This window comes from Falco naumanni, chromosome 2 (genome assembly GCF_017639655.2).
Source record: "Falco naumanni isolate bFalNau1 chromosome 2, bFalNau1.pat, whole genome shotgun sequence".
Lineage (NCBI taxonomy): Eukaryota > Metazoa > Chordata > Aves > Falconiformes > Falconidae > Falco > Falco naumanni.
Genome location: NC_054055.1, coordinates 90,952,595 through 90,972,206, shown reverse-complemented (window position 1 = coordinate 90,972,206; position 19,612 = coordinate 90,952,595). Strand labels below are relative to the sequence as shown.

Sequence of the window (19,612 nt, the reverse complement as noted above, 5' to 3'; positions counted from 1 at the left end):
CCAGTGAATGAATAGGCATGGGTTTCTGAGAAGCCCTTGGGCTGCTTTCTAGATCTGCTTCTGAAAACATTACAAATTGCTTTCAGCTGTAGTACTCAGCATCATCTGGGCAATCCTGAGCAACTCCCACTGTCACTGACATTAAAGGGACTGAGGGACAGTCACCATCTCCAAAGGGTCAAGCTTTCTGAGTGTTTGGATCAAGGTCGGCAAGCTTTATGCTCGTAAAGGAGCACTGTTCCAATCAGTAGGACTGTGACATGAATTAGATAAGGAGGAATTAATCCTCTGTGGCTCACTTTCTTTATCTACAACAACGGATAATGGCTGTATCTCCTTGGTCTCACATGTCTGAGAGTGCTTTGAGATCCTTATCTCAAATGCCTAGAGTGCAATGCCAGGAGTAACCATTAGATTATTTCCTATGACCTTTCTTGTATCGCAGACAATTACATTACCCATGTAATGCAGCTCAATAGCTTGGACAGGGATAAAACATAATTCACATTGGGCTAAAGCTTATCTTCCGGAAAGGCATCAAGTCTTGAAGATGTTCCGGGACAGAGAAGCCACTATCTTGTCTGGTTGCTTGGCTCCAGTGGTTAATCACTGTCACTGCTGAATTTGTCATCTTCCAATTGTTGGCTTTCTTTGTGCCTTTTTTTCAATAGACTAAAGACCCGTTTGGCACCAAGCATTTTCTAATGGTGAAGTACTTCCATACTGTAATCCTGTTACCCTTCCACCATCTTTTGTGAGACAAATCATGCTTTCTTACTGCATGGCTCCCCCCAACCCTCACCCACCTCAAGCCATTCTACCCAAAGGATAACCCAAATGCTTGTGTTGGTTTTTTGCACCCTGCCAAGCTGTCCAACATTGTTTTTACAATATGGACAGCCAAAGGGCAGGTAGTGTTCCAGTCTGTCTCACCAGCCTGTGTACAACAATAGGATCATCTCCTCACTTTGATAGTTGTCTGTTTTTGCAGTCCAAAGCCACTGTTTGCTCTAGCATTGCCCTGGGAGTTCATGCTGAATTACTTGTCTGCTTCTAGCTTTTCACTCCTGCAGGGTTACAACTTTCCAGGAAACAGGATGTCTCCTTGGGGTTCTTGTATAGCTTTTTTTTGGTTTAAAGTCCAAACATGTTCCCACTGGGATATTTGCGCATGCAGTTGTTTTTTCTTCAAGATACAAAACTTTATAATATATTTGAGATCATCATCAGATATCACTGTGCAAACACTTCAGTTTGCATTTTCCACATACAGCAAATGTTTGGAAAAGGATAAGGACAAAAATGAATGGAAAACAAATGCTACTATTTTACTAGCAAAGTCTATTATTCTCCATATCTAGGGTTGGAAAGTGCAGAGAAAACATATTTTTCTCTCTAGAATAATAAGCTTAGCAAATCACATAGTGTCTCTCAGGAATCCAACTAAACTGTATATGCATAAAACTGATAGCATACAGAATATATACAATCTGCAGATCAGGACACTGATAAATTGAATCAATATTTATAATCTGAATAAATGGTATGCATGATATTTTCCCTGTAAATCTGGCTGTACAATCCCTTTTTCATGCACTCCCTAGTCAGAAAAGGGAAAGGTACAGGAATTCTCAGTGCCCTGAATAAAACACAGTGGTTGAAAACCAAAGTGAAGCTGCATAGGGCAGTAGGCTGGAAAATCAACAAGGGCTAGAAATGGAAAGTAAGATTAAAGGTAACACTTAGCCACAACACTATCTTTAGCAGCTTCAGAATAGCATGCAGTTAAACACACACACACACACACACACACACTAGCAAAGTTTACTTTGTAAAGTGCCTTGCTCTCACTTTTAACAGCAGATGATTGCTATTTACTGTAGGGTCGGGAACCACAGGAAGCTGGCCTTTTTTAGCCCTCTTACCCTGGAAAAGAACTGTCTGAAGACAACTCAATATAAACTTAACTTCCTTCCCTTCCCAAACCCAGCTTCCTACTCCCCCAGCTGTGTCTTTTCTTCCTTGACTATCTTTGGGAGTATCTACACTTCAGAGAGCTGAGGATCTTTCCTAGCTATGGAGTGTATTTTGTTGGCAATGCTGAGTCGTCTTGTTTTGTGCAAGAGCCAGGGAGAGCAATGATGCAAACGTGCCTGACCTGGGCTGCTAGAGGAACAAGAACTTTGATTTGCAGTGAGAACCTACTCACCCTCAGCCCCTCCGTTAGAAGAAAATGAATGATGAAGCAGTTTGCAACCTCAGAAAGTTTAGGATATCATGAACACCTTTAGCCAGTTTCTGACTGTGCAAGTGGTAGTTGCTTAATGAGATATGTTATTTCAGCACTGTGGAGCAGAATTACCAAGAGTGTTTGACGCTTACCATAACTAAGTTTTATGTGACGGGAAACATAAATCTTGCATCTGGGCATCCTGTGCATATGGAAACATGGACAATGAGGTGCTGAGATCACTAGCACAGCCTAAGATCTGTTTTATCCCAAAGAGAATGACTTCGGAATTAATTTGAAAGTAAAGGAAGTAAAACACATAACTGAAGAAAAGCTGCTTTGCTAGAACGGCCGTTCAAACGTGTACTTCATATTTGGTTAGGGAAACATTATTGCAGGCTTTATATTCAATGTGGCTTAAACTATGCTAGTTTGCTTTGCTTGTCCTGGTTATGATATTCTGCTTTGCATTGGCAGCAGGCTAGTGTTATAAGTCTGTAGCAGCAACAAGTTGTTAAATTGTGGTTGATGTTAATAACAAATCTGTGCTCTGGTGTAAATCAGCTTAGATTGTGGGTTTGTTTTAATCTCGGCAGCCAGATTGCGATTCAATGTCCAGAACTGTAACATTTAACTGGGAGCTAACAAATGAACTATTATTATAAGGTGGCTTTTTTTTTAAGTATCGTTGGAGTGCTATGTGTTTCCTAGTCTGGTCAAGGCCATTTTTCCCTAAAAATTCTTATTTAAAGATGAAGCTAAAAGATGCCAATAAAAACTGTATAAAATTTCTTTCACAGTCAGTGAATCTGGTGAAGGATTAATTTTTTGGTCTATTGAAACTGTCTATAGATTCAAGTTGAATTCAGTTAATGTTTGGAGTCCTGAAATGGAAGGAAATTGGAGCTTTTCATTTTGAAGCAAGGAAACTGAGTTTAAAAAAACAAACAAACAAAAAACCCAACAAAGAAGAAAGCTGCAAGAACAAACTTAATGTCCTTCTTAGTGCTGAGTGAGATGCTTTAGTCAAAATGCTGATAACCCTGTTCTCGTTAACTTGGCCACAATTTTTAATACCAGCTACTGGACTTAAGAAAAGTATATTAAACTATCTCATGAGGCTGAACATTAACTGACTTGTGGTGGTCTTCCTCTCCCTATTCCCTGAAGACCTTACAGGTTTTGCTTTTGTTCTGTTGTCCATACAGAAAGTATCTGAAACCATTAAAACCTTTCAAGGTGGAAAGACAGTCCTCCCAGCCAGTTGTATTTAAGAGTTGAATTTTTTCAGAGGGGCTGGATTTCTTCTCTGTAGGTCACCGGCTGGCATTTCCCTTAGTGTAGATGAGAGCCTGAAATGCCATCTTGCATCTCAAGAGATGGAGCACTATTCAGAGAATGCATTTGCATACTGGTGAGAGAGAAGGGTAGCCCTGAGGTAGGTCTGTTCAACTTGCAGAGGTCCTCAGAGAGCAGAGACTCTGAGCTGCAGCCCTTCCTTCAAAACGCTGCACTGCAGAGCTCAGCATGTACCAACCCACACAATTAGATACGCTTGGTGCAGGAGGGGGGCTGTCGCAGCTTGCTGCTATGGCCAGGCTACTCACAGTACCTGACGCTGCTAATTTAAATGTGGCTTGATATGTCTACATTGATTTCAATCACAGTAGTGACTTTCTTTCCATGGATACAGCAACCTGTAGGTAGACTAATTGATCACCCATATTTTTTATTAGTATGCATCACGTGCTTTCCTTGCTCTTCTTCTTTAAGAAGAATTTAAATATCCAAGGACGTGTAAAAGCCATATGTATTTGTGAGTTAAATAAGACACAAATTTCTAAACCTTGTATTTGGATTTTATACTAGCTAATGCAGAATTTGACTGGATATGACCAGTGCTCTAGGTTTGAGCTTCTAAATCTTTCTGAAAGCTTGAGGCTAAGGCTGAGGAACCTCTGTAGCCTAAAGAGCACTCATGGGTCACATCCCCTATTTCAATGTCAACAGGATCTAACTGTCTTGTTAAGACTTTCATGTTTGGTCACTGGATTTTACATTATCAGAACCAAGAATTTTCTTCATAAATTAATTCTGAGCAAATTGGCAGCATCTACCCCACTTCATTCTTTACAGTAGTGCAGGGAGTGTTACAGCTTTGTTCTGGCACATAATTAGATGGTTTGATGGGAAAACACCAGGTCTGACTTTAACAGGATTTTATGCAGGTGTATTCTTAGAGAGTTGATTTGATTTTATTGGATCTCATCCTCTGTATCTCTCCTGAGCTCTAGCTGGGCTTTCGCCATTGAATTTTATTAGCTTCAAAATTTCATGGCTGTGCAGCTCACTGGCCAGGAACAGAAGTTATTGCAATAGCTTTAATAGGAGTGTATTTTTTCATCCTTAGTTTTATGGAGGTTTCATTTATAGTTTCTTTTAAAATGCCATTCTTAAACCATGAGCAGGTCTGATTATTCCGCTAAGGACTGTGCACACTGAAGATATGTGGCAGTGACTGACATTATATTATATTTAACAAGGTAAGAAATATTAACAATTTCAGGATTTGAAACCAAAGCTGTTGGGAAACTTGTCCAGCAGTATTTGTAGGGAAAATCTCATCCATAATTAAAAGGATGTGATGTCATTACATCTCTCATGGATCCAAGCAAATGAGTTCTTGTTTTGTTTGGTTTTTTTTTTTTTTAAAGTAGAAAAGGGATTGGAGGGAAAGAACAGGTGGCATTTGCTCATTGCTAAGGTATTCTTTGACTAATAAAGGTCAGCAGTAAGGTCCCGAGTGCTCACATGAGCACAGGTGGGGAATATCTGAGAGGTGCAGCATGGCAGGTTCTTCAAAGTGCTAGGGAAATCCTGGGAAATAAGCATCTTCAAATGCTGCCTCCAGCAGTGAGCTCCTAATACTGAGCGGAGCAGTGCAAACCCAGACCATTCTCAGCTACAGCACCTACTGGTACCACCCAGCTGGCCTTCTGCCTCCTGTGAGAGGCAACATTGGAGAGAGGACTCTGGTGAGGTGCTGGGAAGGGCAGGGGCTGGACAGTAAGCAGCTGCCACCTGCTCGCAGGAGGGTGCTGCTTTTTGATGGCGGCACCACCACCTCTTCAGTACTGTGCATCACCCCAGCCAGTATTGGCAGAGTTTTCTGGCAACACCGAGCTGTGTGGTGCAGTCCACACGCTGGAGGGAAGGGATGCCATCCAGAGGGACCTGGATAGGCTTGAGAGGTGGGCCCCTGCAAATCTCATGATGTCCAACAAGGCCAGCTGCAAGGTCCTGCACCTGGGTCAGGGCAATCCCAAGCACAAATACAGTCCGGGCAGAGAATGGATTGAGAGCAGCCCTGAGGAGAAGGACTCAGAAGTGCTGGTGGATGTGAAGCTCAACATGACCTGGCAATGTGTGCTGGTAGCCCAGAAAGCCAACTCTGTCCTGGGCTGCATCAAAAGAAGCGTGGCCAGCAGGTTGATGGAGGTGATTCTACCCCTTTGCTCCACTCTCATGAGACCCCACCTGGAGTGCTGCGTTCAGCTCTGAGGCCCCCAACATAAGAAGGACATGGACCTGTTGGAGTGAGTCCAGAGGAGGCCACAAAGATGATCAGAGGGCTGGAGCACCTCTGCTATGAAGACAGGCTGACAGATAGGGTTGTTCAGGCTGGAGAAGAGAAGGCTCCAGAGAGACCTTCTAGCAGCCTTCCAGTGCCTAAAGGGGGCATGCACAAAAGCTGGAGAGGGACTTTTTGCCAGGACATGCCAGGACAAGGGGTAATGGCTTTCAACTGAAAGAGGGTAGATTTATATTAGGTCATATTAGGAAGGAATTCTTTCCTGTGAGGGTGGTGAGGCACTGGAACAGTTGCCCTGTGAAGCTGTGGATGCCCCATCCCTGGAAGTGTTCAAGGCCAGCTTGGATGAGGCTTGGAGCAACCTGGTCTAGTGGAAGGTGTCCCTGCCCGTGGGGGTTGGAGCTAGATGATCTTTACGGCCCCTTCCAACCCAAACCATTCTATGATTCTGTGAATAACATTGAATTGACACCTGATTAAGCTCCATGTGGAAGCTGTTTTGTTTTGCCATGGGTGGTGGTATGAAGTCCCAGTGGCCCTCTGCTTTGGCAGGCCACCGGGACTCCTGCATTGCACTTTGTTCTGCCTTTTGTGTGAGCCGTGCTTCTTAACTCAGGCACAGCACCACACAGGGATGGTCTGCACTGTACCTTTGCACGTTTGAAACCCAGAGCACTGGTGATTATGGTATAGAGAAGGCACTCCTGAATTTTTTGAGGCTTTTTAGCTCTGGCTGAGCATAGAACAGGAGGGACTTGCAATGATTTCAGCAGAGCTGCTCTCTTCAGTCGTCCCAGTAACAATAAGGTAATGCTCTGCAGGACCTGTCTGGTTCTTTCAAAGCCAGATGAGGTCCAACAGGGTTTGCTAGCCCTGTTTCCATGCTGTGCTTAAGCATTACCCTGCTTCTCTTGGCCATGGAAGTGCTCATGCTGTGCTGCACCTGAGCTGATAGACTTTGCTGTAGCTAAGCTGCCTCTGTGTCATGGTTTAACCCCAGCCAGCAACCAGTTCTCACACAGCCCCTCCTCATTTCTGCTGCATTGCGATGGGGGAGAGAATCGTAAGAGTAAGTGATAAAACTCAAGGGTTGTGGTAAAGAGAGTTTAATAGGTAAAGCAAAAGCTGTGCATGCAAGCAAAGCAAAACAAGGAATTCATTCACCACTTCCCATGGGCAGGCAGGTGTTCAGCCATCCCCAGGAAAGCCGGGATCCATCACGCGTAACGGTTACTTGGGAAGACAAACGCCATTAACTCTGAATGTCCCACCCTTCCTTCTTCCCCCAGTTTATATACCCAGCATGACATCACATGGTATGGAATATCCCTTTGGCTAGTTCAGGTCAGCTGTCCCAGCTGTGTCCTCTCCCAATTTCTTGTGCTTCTCCAGCCCTCCCGCTGGCAGGGCCTGAGAAACTGAAAAGTCTTTGACTTAGTGTATAAATTACTTAGCAACAGCTAAAAATGTCAGTATATTATCAACATTATTCTCACACCAAATTCAAAACACGGCACTGCACCAGCTACTAAGAAGAAAATTAACTGTATTCCAGCTGAAACTAGGACACAGCATTTAGCCATATTATGTGTAGTTGCAGCTGCATCATGACTGATTTACAACTTGAATAAAATAGCTCGAGGCAGCTGAGAGTGGACTGCTGAGATTCAGATGCACTTTTCATACTATTTCATTTCCATAACATAATGTGAGGAATGCAAGGAATGTAGAGAAGATGGTTTAGAAAAGCTGGTTTGGGTTTAAGGCACCAAGGAGGTTGACGATAGTGTGAGGGAGCTATATCATGCAGCTTTTCAGACAGTGGGACACTTGCCCTTCTGTGCCATTTACAAGACAGAGGTTGTATGTGTTTGACAGACAATGGGGCAGTTCTCTGCCCTTTTCCTTCAGCAGCAGCAGACCTGGAAAATGTGAACTCCAGCAGTCTTGCTCCTGGGATCGTCACCTACCCCATTAGACCCTGATTTCATAACATACCAGCACCAGAGGCTGAGCCACTTGAAAGAATTCCCGACTCCGTGCCCTATGCACTGGTTCCCACCCCTGCCCCACTATTCCCCGTCCCCTCAGTTTGCTGAGGGTAGCTCTTTGTAAGGATGAGAAGAAATAAGCAGTATCTGTCAACTGGCTTTAAATCAGTACTCTTAATAATAAATAAATAAATAAATCTTTCTCTGTTGGGGATTGAAAAAAGTACAATAATGTCTGTGTTACTGCGTAAGAAAATACACGTGGAACCTCATCCTTAATTAAACAAATGCTGTGATTAAAGCAAATGCTGAGACAGGGAAACAGACAATTCTGACATTTTGTGATGTGTTGAAAAAACCCTTTCATTTGTTTTTTCAGCATTGCTTGAGAAACCCATCAGCAAAAGACGAGACAGTGAAGCTGTACAGAAGGCTAAGATCCTTTATGCATCCTGCATGAATGAGAGTAAGTGGCCTCATTTGAGAGACACACATATAAGTTACCTGTGTTTATAAAGGCAGGGTTTTTTTTCTGTCTGCTGAGTTCTGTGAAAATTTGTGGCAACACAAAGATTTCAAAGGTGGGATTCAACTGAGGTACACCAAGGCACAAGAAGTCAGTTTTAACGAGATCTCTGCTTGTCAGGGAATCTGTGCAAAAGGATGCCAAAGCTGTGCCCTGGGGGTGGGAGCAGTGCCTGGTACATCAGAGGAGCCCTGGGATGAAACTCTCATACTGACACTTTCAAAAGACTGTTGTTGCTCAGCATCTTCCACCTCTCTCTAAATCCATTTAATCAAAACGTTTCCACAGGGCTGAGTATAGACAACCCTGAATTCTTTAGCTTAGAGTTATCTGCATGTCAAGTAAGTTTTGGGTAGGAAGCCCTACGGCCACACTTGCCAAGTTCTTTTCCTGAGCTTGTAAATGTCACTGTGAGGTGCTATACACTAGGTTGGGACAGATCCCTACCTTTATGTAGCTGCATGGGTGAAGGAAGAGTTGGGAGTGCCCTTTGTCCTTCTGACTCTTTCAGACTGTATTTCCCATGCAGCTTTCTTCCAGCACAGCCTGAGACTGACTGTCGGCAATTGAGAAAGCCTGCCCTGCAGCCTCAGTGCCAAGATGCTGACCCTTCTAGCTTTGATTATGTACAATAACCCTCTCTCAGAAACAGTGGTTTCTATGCTAGTTCCGAAGTCAGGAACGGTTTTTTAAGTGACTTAATTCCAGCCCTTGCCTTTTTTGAAAGGCACTGATTTGCCTCTTGATGCAGATAAACTGGGTTGGACTCCTGTGCTTCTGTGCTCACAGGCAGAGCAGAGGCTTTGGGTTTTAGCTGTTGTGTTTTGTCTTGCCTAGAAATTGATCAAGGGTGATAAATCTTTTTGTCTTATGTGACTGATGCTGGATTTTAATTTTCTGGAATGTAATCGTTGTCACACTTTTACATTTCAGATAAAATTGAAAAAGCTGACATGAAACCCCTGTTAAGTATACTGAGGCACTCACCTTTCCGCTGGCCTGTGCTGGAATCCAACATTGGACCTGAAGGGCTGTGGTCAGAGAGGAGGTTTAGCTTAGTGCAGGCCTTGGCAACTCTTCGTGGTCAGTACAGTAACTCTGTCTTCATACGCTTATATGTGGCTGCTGATGACAAAATCTCCGATCAGTATATCCTGAAGGTAAAATGTGGCATATCTAATAGGTTACTTCGCATAGTATTTTGTGGTCTCATTTTTTATAAAACATGCTTACATGCCAAATGTTTACACTTGATTATTGTCGCTATTACCTACTGACTTACAGGTGCATAGGCGAAAATTCATGGGAATGTAGAAGCCACCAGCAACCACATGTTATTGAAAAACATTTCTGTGCAGGATATTTTCTCCTTTCAAATAGGAAAAAAAAAACCAAACCCCCAAAGGTAAAATATGTTCCCAGTGGACCAGTGTCAAGGGTCTATGTGCATGAAAATGGGAGAGGTGGATATCTAGTCCTGGGGGTGTTCTCTGTGCTGCGTATGACTCATCAGTTGCATGAAGAATAGTTTTTGTCTGTGAAGGTGAAGAATGGTGCATCAGTAGCAGATATTTTGAACTTAGGCTATTTTTCTTGAGATGGAAATGCATTATCTTGTGGTTATACAGCAGCTCACAACACAGATGTATCCCAAACACTTCTAAATCTGAAATACAGAATTTACCATTTTATTGAAATGCTATTGCTTTTGGACCAAAGCATGACTATTAACAGTGCATGACATTACACAACAGTTTAGATTAGTTAGAAAAAGACCCCAGAAATGTTGCTTGTAGTCTGACAAAACTCCAGAGAATTGTATTACTGTGAGATGTCCCCAGGACAAGACTGAGTGCCTGGACCTAATGCATTGCTGTTTAGGAAGTAGAGATGAGTAACCAGAGTAGACCAGCCCTCCACTGCTACAGGAAAATAGTTTATGAAGGCAGAAGAGAAGGGACAAAGAAGAAATTTATGATGCCATTCATTGTAGCAAAATAGGGTCTATGATTCTTAAGTTGCTAGCATCTTGGCTAGCTGTTGGGAATGTAGACATGAGTACTTTTTATGTGGGGATCAAACAACAGTTAACTGTGGAGGTACTGGAGTGGATGTCGATTCTGAGTCAATTCTTTAAAATGTCTTTGACTGAGGCATTTTACAGGTATGAAATTGAAAGGTAAGTTTTCCTCATCTCTAGGACATTTTCCTGAACAGACAAGTCAACAGCAGACCAACCGCTCGCTGTATTAAAGATGTCACTCTGCTAATATGCTCTTCAGATCCTGTCAGGATTGCCTCAGCTGGAGATTTCTTTAAAAGAACTGAAACAGCAGAATCAGGAGAGATACTTAGATATCTCCTGGCATAATATTTTAGTCCAAGTCACCTGTCAGTGAAGGGCTGGTTATTTAAATCCTTCTTGCTGGTCTCTTGGAAATGAATTATACCTAGCAGTATTTTCACTCAGTATGGTTAGTGGCACCTAAACATTAGGTTCCTAAATAATTGTACCACTATACGCTATGAATACATATTTATTCTGTAGAGTATTCTGTTGTTGTTAATTTGCTTAAGAACTTGATCTGCAGAATACATCAGACAGTATTCTACTTTCTCCATGTTTTAATGAATTCCCAGGGGTGCAGATGTATCATGGAATATTTCAATCTGCTTATGAAAATGGCTCTGTTGCAAAATTCTTTGTTCAGCATTGCAAAATCATGAATGGATCAGAAAAAAAGTAGAAACTCCAAATAAAACTTTATTCAGCACGGAACATGATCTTTTTTTTCTTGGGGGCTGAAGAAATTGGTTAACTTTTTTGTTTATTTCTCATATTTCTGTTTTCTTGGTTTTGGTGGGTTGTCAAATCTCTTAAGCCAGGAAAGTCTGGATGAGCATTTCATGCAACAGTCACATAATTGAAACAGACCAAATCATCTAAAGTTAACCATTACTGGGACACACATACACAAGGCATAAGGGTATATTCTTTTTGCTTCAATATGCTGAAAAAAGAAGGTGATAGAGTTTTTCAAAGAATCGGAGTTGCACTGAGCATCACAGCTACTGTCCTTTTGGTGGATGATTTATTTTATTTGTTTATGGATTATTTTAAAGGTTGAGAACAGCAACCAGTAGAGGAAATGAATGAAATTTATTCATTCATTTTAGATTCTAAGCCATGTGTATTTAGGTCATTGTTATAAATGTAGAAAAAGTGAAACATAAATTGTGTAGGATTTAGATTAAAAAGACATGTGAAATTGTATGAATAAATACAAATCTCTCTTCATTAGACATAACTTTTAAAAACAAATACAGCATCAAAATAATATTTTAAAACATAAAACCTGCTGTTTCTTCTCCAGTCAGTATCTTATTCAGAGTTTAGAAGCTGATTGAATTATGTTTGCAGCTTTGGCTTCCATACCTTAATGTAACCTGATCGTATTGAAGTATTTGGGGAAATCTCAGTTTCTAGTATTTTTAAGATATATGCTGTGCTGTGAGTTTTTCTGGTTAGGAACTTGAAAAAGTATGCAAATACTCCCATGTAGTCATTTCACTCAAAGTCTAAGTGCAGATCTCAGTGAACTTTCAGGACTGGTTTAGAAATTACCTGGAGGACTTTATTCCAGTATTAGGGTGACTGTAGACCAACACATTTGATCCATGTTTACATCAAAAGGATAAGTGAAAGTCAAAGATCCACCTGGACGCCTACCAGACATCTTTAGCTAATGTACTGGAGGCATAATAATTTCCTGTGCATGCATGCAATCATTTTTTGTGGCTGGTATCCAGCTGTTTCAGTACATCTGTTCAAAAAGCCAAATACAGCACTCACTGCCAGTCTAGGGTGAAGCTCAAAAGTGTAACTTCAATTTCAGTCAAAGAAGGCTAACGATGCTTTCCAGATAGACAGCAGCTAACATGCTCCAGCGTCTAATGGGCATTTGGTCCATACACTAGACTAGTGTTTGTCTCAAGCTGATTCTTGTGCCCCTGAAATATGTGTAGGATGAGTGGTTGTCAGCACCAACTGCTTGATCCTGTAGACCCATTCCTATTGCATTACCTACTTGCTAATGGAGCCATAAACACACAAATCATGTAGGTGATTCTTTGCTGTAGTAGGTGGCTCAGATATTGGAGGGGGCATCTGAGGCTCCCCAGATCACAGTAATATGATTTAGGTAATGTCTGTCAGCACAGTATAGCTTTTTTTCTGTTTTGAAATCCTGTGGAACGCAGGCTGGTGTAGCATATTATGTGTTAGATAATTACACACATCTAACATAATTGCCAGAAAAATGTGAAGTCTTCCAAGGTTGCTTATAGGGCTACCTTTGAATTCTGATGAATTTACCTATTACATGCTGCTCTTGTTATTTTTAACAGCTTGACCAAGCAAGCCTCTCTCTTGCATCTCGAGAGGATTACCTGGAAAACACCACAGAAGCCAAATCTGTAAGTATTATTAGCTGGAAATCAATGTGGCCATTTTTCCCCTCATTTTTTTCCATTGTTGTTGCCTTTTTTACAGGCGCGCGGTGACCTGGTTCAGGAACGGCACGGCGGCCAACCCCCTGGCCGCTCGGTCCATCAGCTCACAGACACCAATGTGGTGGATGGCAAATGGCGTTTATTGCTGAACGACTTGACACTATATAGCCTAGGTTTACAATGTCACTTCCGTCTGCTTACATCATAAATCAAAAGCTGTTGGCTATCTAGAAGGGGGGGCCCTGTGTTTCCGTACAGCGCGAGATCTTCCGGCCGCCAGGCCCTACCTGGCAACATTTCCCCCCCCTCTATGCTTAACTAAACAGGCTAAACTAGTAAAAATATTTCTAAAAAAGAGCATAAAGATAAGGCACACTGAGCAATTGGCACTTAGGAAGCGTCTGGGGGTAATGGAGTGTAGCTTGGGATACTTGGGAGAGTCAGGGAAAATCGGGGAAAATACTGATCAAGTACCTTTTTAAAGCAGTTGTTGGTGTTCTACAAACATGATGTTGACCCTTTCTAGCCGGCTCTGGACAAAGGACACTAGCTTGTTTAATATACAGGGTCCGAAGATCAGTGTCAGCAGGATTATTGCAATCGGACCTACCAAGGTGGATATCAGGGTGGCTAGCCACGGAGATTGGTTAAACCATGATTCAAACCACCCTTGTTGGGCTTCCCTGTCTCTTTTTCTTTGAGCCAATCTCTCTCTTAATTTGGCCATCGAGTCCCTAACTACTCCGGTGTGGTCCGCATAGAAGCAACATTCCTCTTTCAAGGCGGCACAAAGGCCTCCTTGTTGCATAAACAGGAGGTCTAATCCTCGCCTGTTCTGCAAAACAACCTCTGATAGCGAGGAGAGGGACTGTTCCAAAAAGGTAATGGATTTCTCGATTCTTTGTAGGTCTTCATCGATGGCAGCTTGTAGTTGAGACAGGCCTTGTCGTTGGGTCACTAGGGATGTCACTCCCGTGGCCGTGCCGGCTGCTCCTAAACCAAGCAGCGTTGCTATTGTTACAGCTGTCAGTACTTCTCTTTTTTGAAGCCTGCTATCGGCTTCTCCCCAGTAGCGGTATATTTCTTCTTCTGGATGGTACAGGATCCTAGGAACAACCAGAATCTGTACACAAAAGTCAGCAGAATCGTCAAAGATTTTGAGGGACACACAGGGGGTTACTCCTGATCGATGGCAGATCCACATTCCGGGTGCGGATGGGATCGCCCATTTATGGGTCTTGTCAACCGCAACGGTTCTCGCGCAGACAGCACTATCCCACCTTGCTAGGGCAACATTACCGATACATACGCCCTGGCCCCTGACTTGGTTCAAGGTAACTCCTTTCCATGGTGTATCCCACCTACATTGGGTTGGATTGCTGTCTGATGAATGGTCAAAGGAAGCATCAAGGGCAATGCCCTCGTAAAAAGGGGGATAGACATCATAACATAACCAACAGGAGTTCATGAGATCTGGGTTTGATTGATTTAGCGACCGAAAGGTGGCGTCTAACACGCTAAAAAATGACTTGTCGGGTAACTGTTGAGAGTTCATGTTAGGCTGGCTCAAGGGAACTATCTGCTTGGTTAGTAAGGGATCGGCTGGAGCAGGCATGGCAGTCTGCAAGTTTTCTTTTCTTTGCTGGTTATCGCTTTTGATCACAACGTTGGGGCCAATTGCTGTTCCGCTTTTTACTTCCTGTTTTTTGATAAAAAACAGTCCTCCCCTATCTGTGCCGGGTAGCCAGTATCTAACACCCCAAGTTTTGCCGATGGTCCATCCTAGGTCGTTTTCATTGGTTACGTTTAAGAAAATATATTGGCAGTCACACTTCCCTCGGCACACTGTCCTTCCCATCCCACTTGGTCTCCTAGGGGTGCAACCTATTGGTCCCCAACTGGCCTTAAGAAACGGGTCTGGTTTCGCTACCTTCCAGCCAGATGCAATGGTTTCACAGCCCCAGCGAGAACAGTAATACTGATAAGGGACATTACAGTAGGATTTGCCGGGGTTAGAGCTGGGACACATATAGTACATTATAGTGTTCAAACAGGGGGTTGAGAGGATTAGATCACAGAGATGTACTTCAAAACTAGGGGATCCCGGGGTAACTACCCTTTGCAGTATCTTTTGGTCTTCCCATCTTGCCAGTACCCATTCCCACGGCTGATGTTCATAGAAGCCGCTAGACGGCATTATGAACCCCAAAATTGAGATCACACAAAAGCATCGCAGCCCCGCCTTGTGGGAGCTGTTTCGCCGTTGTCTGGACTCCGCCGGTGCAGAGCTCTCAGATGCGGATAGGCCGCTTGCCAACTCGTCGTCCTCTCTTGGCACCAGGGTATACTGGTTACGGGGGTGTCCGATGATCCGGTCCTGCAGATAAAAACTCACAGCTTTCATTAGTTTTATTGTGGACCATGGTGATGGCTTGGCACTAACTCTAGAGGTTACGCGAATAGCCTTTCTAGCTGCTACGGGTGGTTGCCATAACTTCATGGGCCCGCAGGCCCTGGGCTTATGCTTGGGGGGTAATCATTGTTGGGTCTGTACCCATCAACCGCTGTAGACTGGAGCCGTGTAGCGGATGATCCGCTCCGGTTACTCGGGCTAACTGCCTCGTACAGTTCTCTTCCCATTCTTGTTTAAACACAATCATCCCTGCCCCGTCAAAAATCAATCTACAGGTCTGTTTTATATCGAATGGGAGCAAATCATCTCCCCCAAAAACTCCATCTATGAGGGTGGAGACCATGGCCGAATTGAGTCCTTTGTCTGCTATTGCTTTAACAATCGCTTGTATATCCTTAGGGTTTAAGGGCGAATGAACCCTCTGTCCCCCGTCCGTCACTCGGACCGGGAATGCTAGTGTGTCTGTTGGGGCCCAATCTGCACATGCAATTTGTATTTTTCTCCAATCAGTGAGAGGAATTTCTGTCCCCTTATGTTTTTCTTTTTCCGTGAGTGGTGATATTTTGGTCTTTGTATTTGCAAGCCAAGTCTCCCATGCAGAGTCTGAGTCGGAGTCAGAGTCCGACTGACTGCTCTCTTCCGGGTGTTGGTGGTATGTGGTCGGGCTTCGGCCCCTCCCCTTTCTTGTGTAATCGGGCGGCTCTTTCCCTTTTTGCCCGCCCTGCCTTCCGCTCGGGGAGGTGCCTGCCTTATAAGGACGGTTTTGGGGCGGGTCATTGTGATTAGCTTTCCGCCCCTCGCTCGTGATCTTTTCCCTTTTTTGGTCATGCCAATCACTCTTTTCTTTCCCATTCTCCTCCCCCTCCCCTTTGTGTGCGCTTGTTAACTCTTGCGCTCCCCCCCTGCTCCCGCCGGGGGTGGTCTCGCACCGCCCTTCTTCTTGCTGCTCGGCGCCATCTTGGGGCATATATGGTGGTGGTTCAATCCGTGTATTTTCAGCCTCGGCTTTCGCCTCAGCATCCCTGGCCTCTGCAGCCAGTTTGCCCCATAAAGAGTTCGCCGAGGAGTCTGTGGGCGAGCTGAAGATGTTAGAGTCTTTCGGACGCAGAGTGGGCGCGTCACTTTTCTGTCGGCTTTGAGGGTCGGCAAAACCCTCCTCAGCCGGGGGGCGTGAGGTTTGCGTAGCCGCCCCAATTCCCACCCGTGGGGTGGTTAACAGACAATCCCTGGCAGCTTTCCAGGTCTCCTGCTCGTGTCTAGCTTTTTGGAGAGCCTGGACGACTTTCCCCCACGCTTTCAGATTTTTCCCACTACCAGTAGACATCGTTTCATCGCATAAAGCGCGGGAACATTTGTCCCACACATCTGGGTGGAGTATATCCACCGGCTGGTCAATGACCCCAAGCTCCAAAAGTCTCGCAACTGCGAGAGTAAAATCTTTGGGCTTACAGTCAATACCCCACTGCTTATGCAGTTGTAATACGACCTTCGCAAGAGCTTCCATCCTCTTGACTGGTCCGGGAGCGTCCTCCCCGCCGGGCTGGTCCTGCCGCTCCGGCCGCCGTTCACCCGACTCCAGGTGATTTTCCCGGGTTTCGGCACCACTTGTTGCCTTTTTTACAGGCGCGCGGTGACCTGGTTCAGGAACGGCACGGCGGCCAACCCCCTGGCCGCTCGGTCCATCAGCTCACAGACACCAATGTGGTGGATGGCAAATGGCGTTTATTGCTGAACGACTTGACACTATATAGCCTAGGTTTACAATGTCACTTCCGTCTGCTTACATCATAAATCAAAAGCTGTTGGCTATCTAGAAGGGGGGGCCCTGTGTTTCCGTACAGCGCGAGATCTTCCGGCCGCCAGGCCCTACCTGGCAACACATTGTTACTTTTGTTTTGTTGAGCCCCAGACTGAGAAGGGGTTGTGGTTTGTTTGGATTTGGATTTTTCAAGACATCTTATATCAGAAAATACCACCACTACAAGCACCGCTACCACAGTCTTGCAAAGATTTTCAAATGAAGATTTTTGTAAGATTTTGAGGTCCCCCCTGCTTTTTCTCCCCCTTGGAAGGGCATCTGGAGTTCATCTTGTCCAACCCCTCTGTTAAAGCAGGGTTGACCTCTGGAATGTACTGCTAGTCACTGGCCTCCAACTGGACTCTTTGCTGTTGATCACAGCCCTCTGGACCTGGCTACTCAGCTTGTTTTCACTCCACTTCACTGTGCACTTCTCTAACGTTTACTTTTTCAACTTGGTGAACAACCACAACTGCTTGCCCCTCATCTGTCACGATATTAAAGTATTAATAGAAGGTTTTCAGGCTGGTTAAGTATGATTTCCCCTTCATAAATCCATGCTCCTTGCTCCTGATCACCTTGTCCTTCATGTGTTTTGAAATAGTTTCAGGGAGGATTTTCTCCATCACCTTCCTAGGGATTGATAGGAAGCTGACCAGCCTGTAATTCCTTGGATCTTCCTTCTTGAATTCCTTGAAGAGAGGGGTGATACTTTGTCTCTTCCAGCCTTTAGGGACCTCTCCCAATATCTGTGACCTTCCAAGTATTATCCAGAGTAGACTTGCAATGATTCAGCCAGCTCCCTCAGCACTCATAAGTGCAATTTATCAGACCCTCTGGATTTACTTGCGTCCACTTTTCTGCCTAATTTGGTTCTCTCTGACTGAGGATAGGCCCTCCTTGCTTCAGAATTCCCCTCTGGTCTCAGGGGCTTGGGATTCCTGAAGGTCAGTCTTACCAGTAAAGACTGGAGCAAGGCTGGCATTGAGCATCTTGGCCTTTTCAGTGTCATGTACTACCCTGCTCCATTTAGCAGCAGATCTGTGTTCTCCCTAGTCTTTCTTCTGCTGTTATGTACTTGTAGGGTGTTTTCTCATTGGTATTCATATGCCTTACCAGATTCAACTTCAAGTTGGCCTTGGCTTTTCTAACCATGTCCATGCAATATTTGTCAGCAACTCTATAATCCTAGGTCGTCTCTCTGTGCTTCTACCTCTTATACCCTTCCTTCTTATGCTTGAGTTTAGCTAGGAGCAACTTCTACACCTGTCCAGGCCTCCTACCACTGTTGCTAGATTTCCTACTTGTCAGAATGGGCTTTTCTTGAGCTTGGAGGAGCTCAGGTAGAGTTTCATGCATTTGCACTGCTCTCTCACATAAAGGACAACTCCCATCTCCTCACCTTCTCAGCCTGCCCTTCCTAAAAATCCTTATCCATCCATGTATAACTCCAGCTGTGCAAGTTATCCCACTATGTTTCTGTGATCCCAGTGAGGTCATAGCCCTGTAACTCCACACAAACTTCTAACTCCTCCTGTGCATTCCACATGCTGTTTGCATTAGTGCAAAGGGTTTTCCCACGGACACCCAGTCATGCTGATTCTTCAATGTGCCCTTGAGAGTTTTCCTTGTAAGGCTGTCCTGTAGGCACTTCCTTCTTTGCATACCTACCCTCAAAGGGGCTCCATTACAGCTCTGTTTTGTTGATTACGTCTCCTCTTTTCCCGTTACCCTGGGCCCTTGGCTTGCCTACCCTATCTGTACCTTCTTTAGTTGTTTCTTCAAGAATCGCTCCCTTGCCCATTGTTTCAACAATCACTCCCTTGCCCATTGTTTCTAGATTAAAGTCCTTCTTACCACATTGGCCAGCCTGTTGGTGAAGATACTCTTGCCTCGTTTAGTCAAACGGATCCCATCCCTTCCAAGCAGCTGTGAATTCTCAGAGAGGGTCCCATGAACATAGAAACCAAATTTCTGCTTCTGATGCCAGCTGTGCAACCAGTTGTTAACCCGCAAGATCTGTCATGTCCTGCTCAGGCCCTTACCCCTCACCAGCAGGATCAAGGAGAACACCATCTTGGCCTCAGGCCCTTAACCTCTGTCCCCAAAGCTTTGTAGTCATGCCTGATACTTCCCAGGTCACCCCTGGCAATAACATTGGTGCCTAGCAGGAAGAACATCAGGGAATTGTAGTCAGAGGGCTGGATAAGCTTGCTAGGCTCTTCACAACATCCTGAACGTGAGACCCCCAGTAAACAGGAAACCTCCCTAGGTGACAAATCAGGTTGGCAGGTGGGGCCATCCATCCCCTGCAGCAGTGAGTCTGTTACCGCTGCTGCTTGCGTCTTCCTTCTGCTGGTCCTGAGTGGCTCAGGCTCAGCCACAACACCCCAGTTGATAGTGCTCCTGAGTTGTGTCAGCTACAAGAGCAGTGGGCTGAGGGCCTTTGTTGTGATGGGAGTTGACACTTTCCAGCCTCATAAGCACAGGCTCCTCCTGCTTCTTGTGCTGCAGCTGAAGGTCCAGGCTTTTGAAGCTCCAGGGTCTCCA

General features: G+C 44.6%; 1 protein-coding gene across 1 annotated transcript in view; it reads left to right on the top strand.

Annotated features, from left to right (window-relative positions):
• PHEX (phosphate regulating endopeptidase homolog X-linked) overlaps window positions 1-19,612 on the top strand; it is a 119,378-nt gene that overhangs the window by 17,500 nt on the left and 82,266 nt on the right. The window contains exons 4-6 of the mRNA XM_040582528.1: window positions 8,193-8,279; window positions 9,273-9,499; window positions 12,747-12,815. Of these exons, the coding sequence (XP_040438462.1) occupies window positions 8,193-8,279; window positions 9,273-9,499; window positions 12,747-12,815 (383 nt within the window). The remainder of the gene's footprint in view (window positions 1-8,192; window positions 8,280-9,272; window positions 9,500-12,746; window positions 12,816-19,612) is intronic.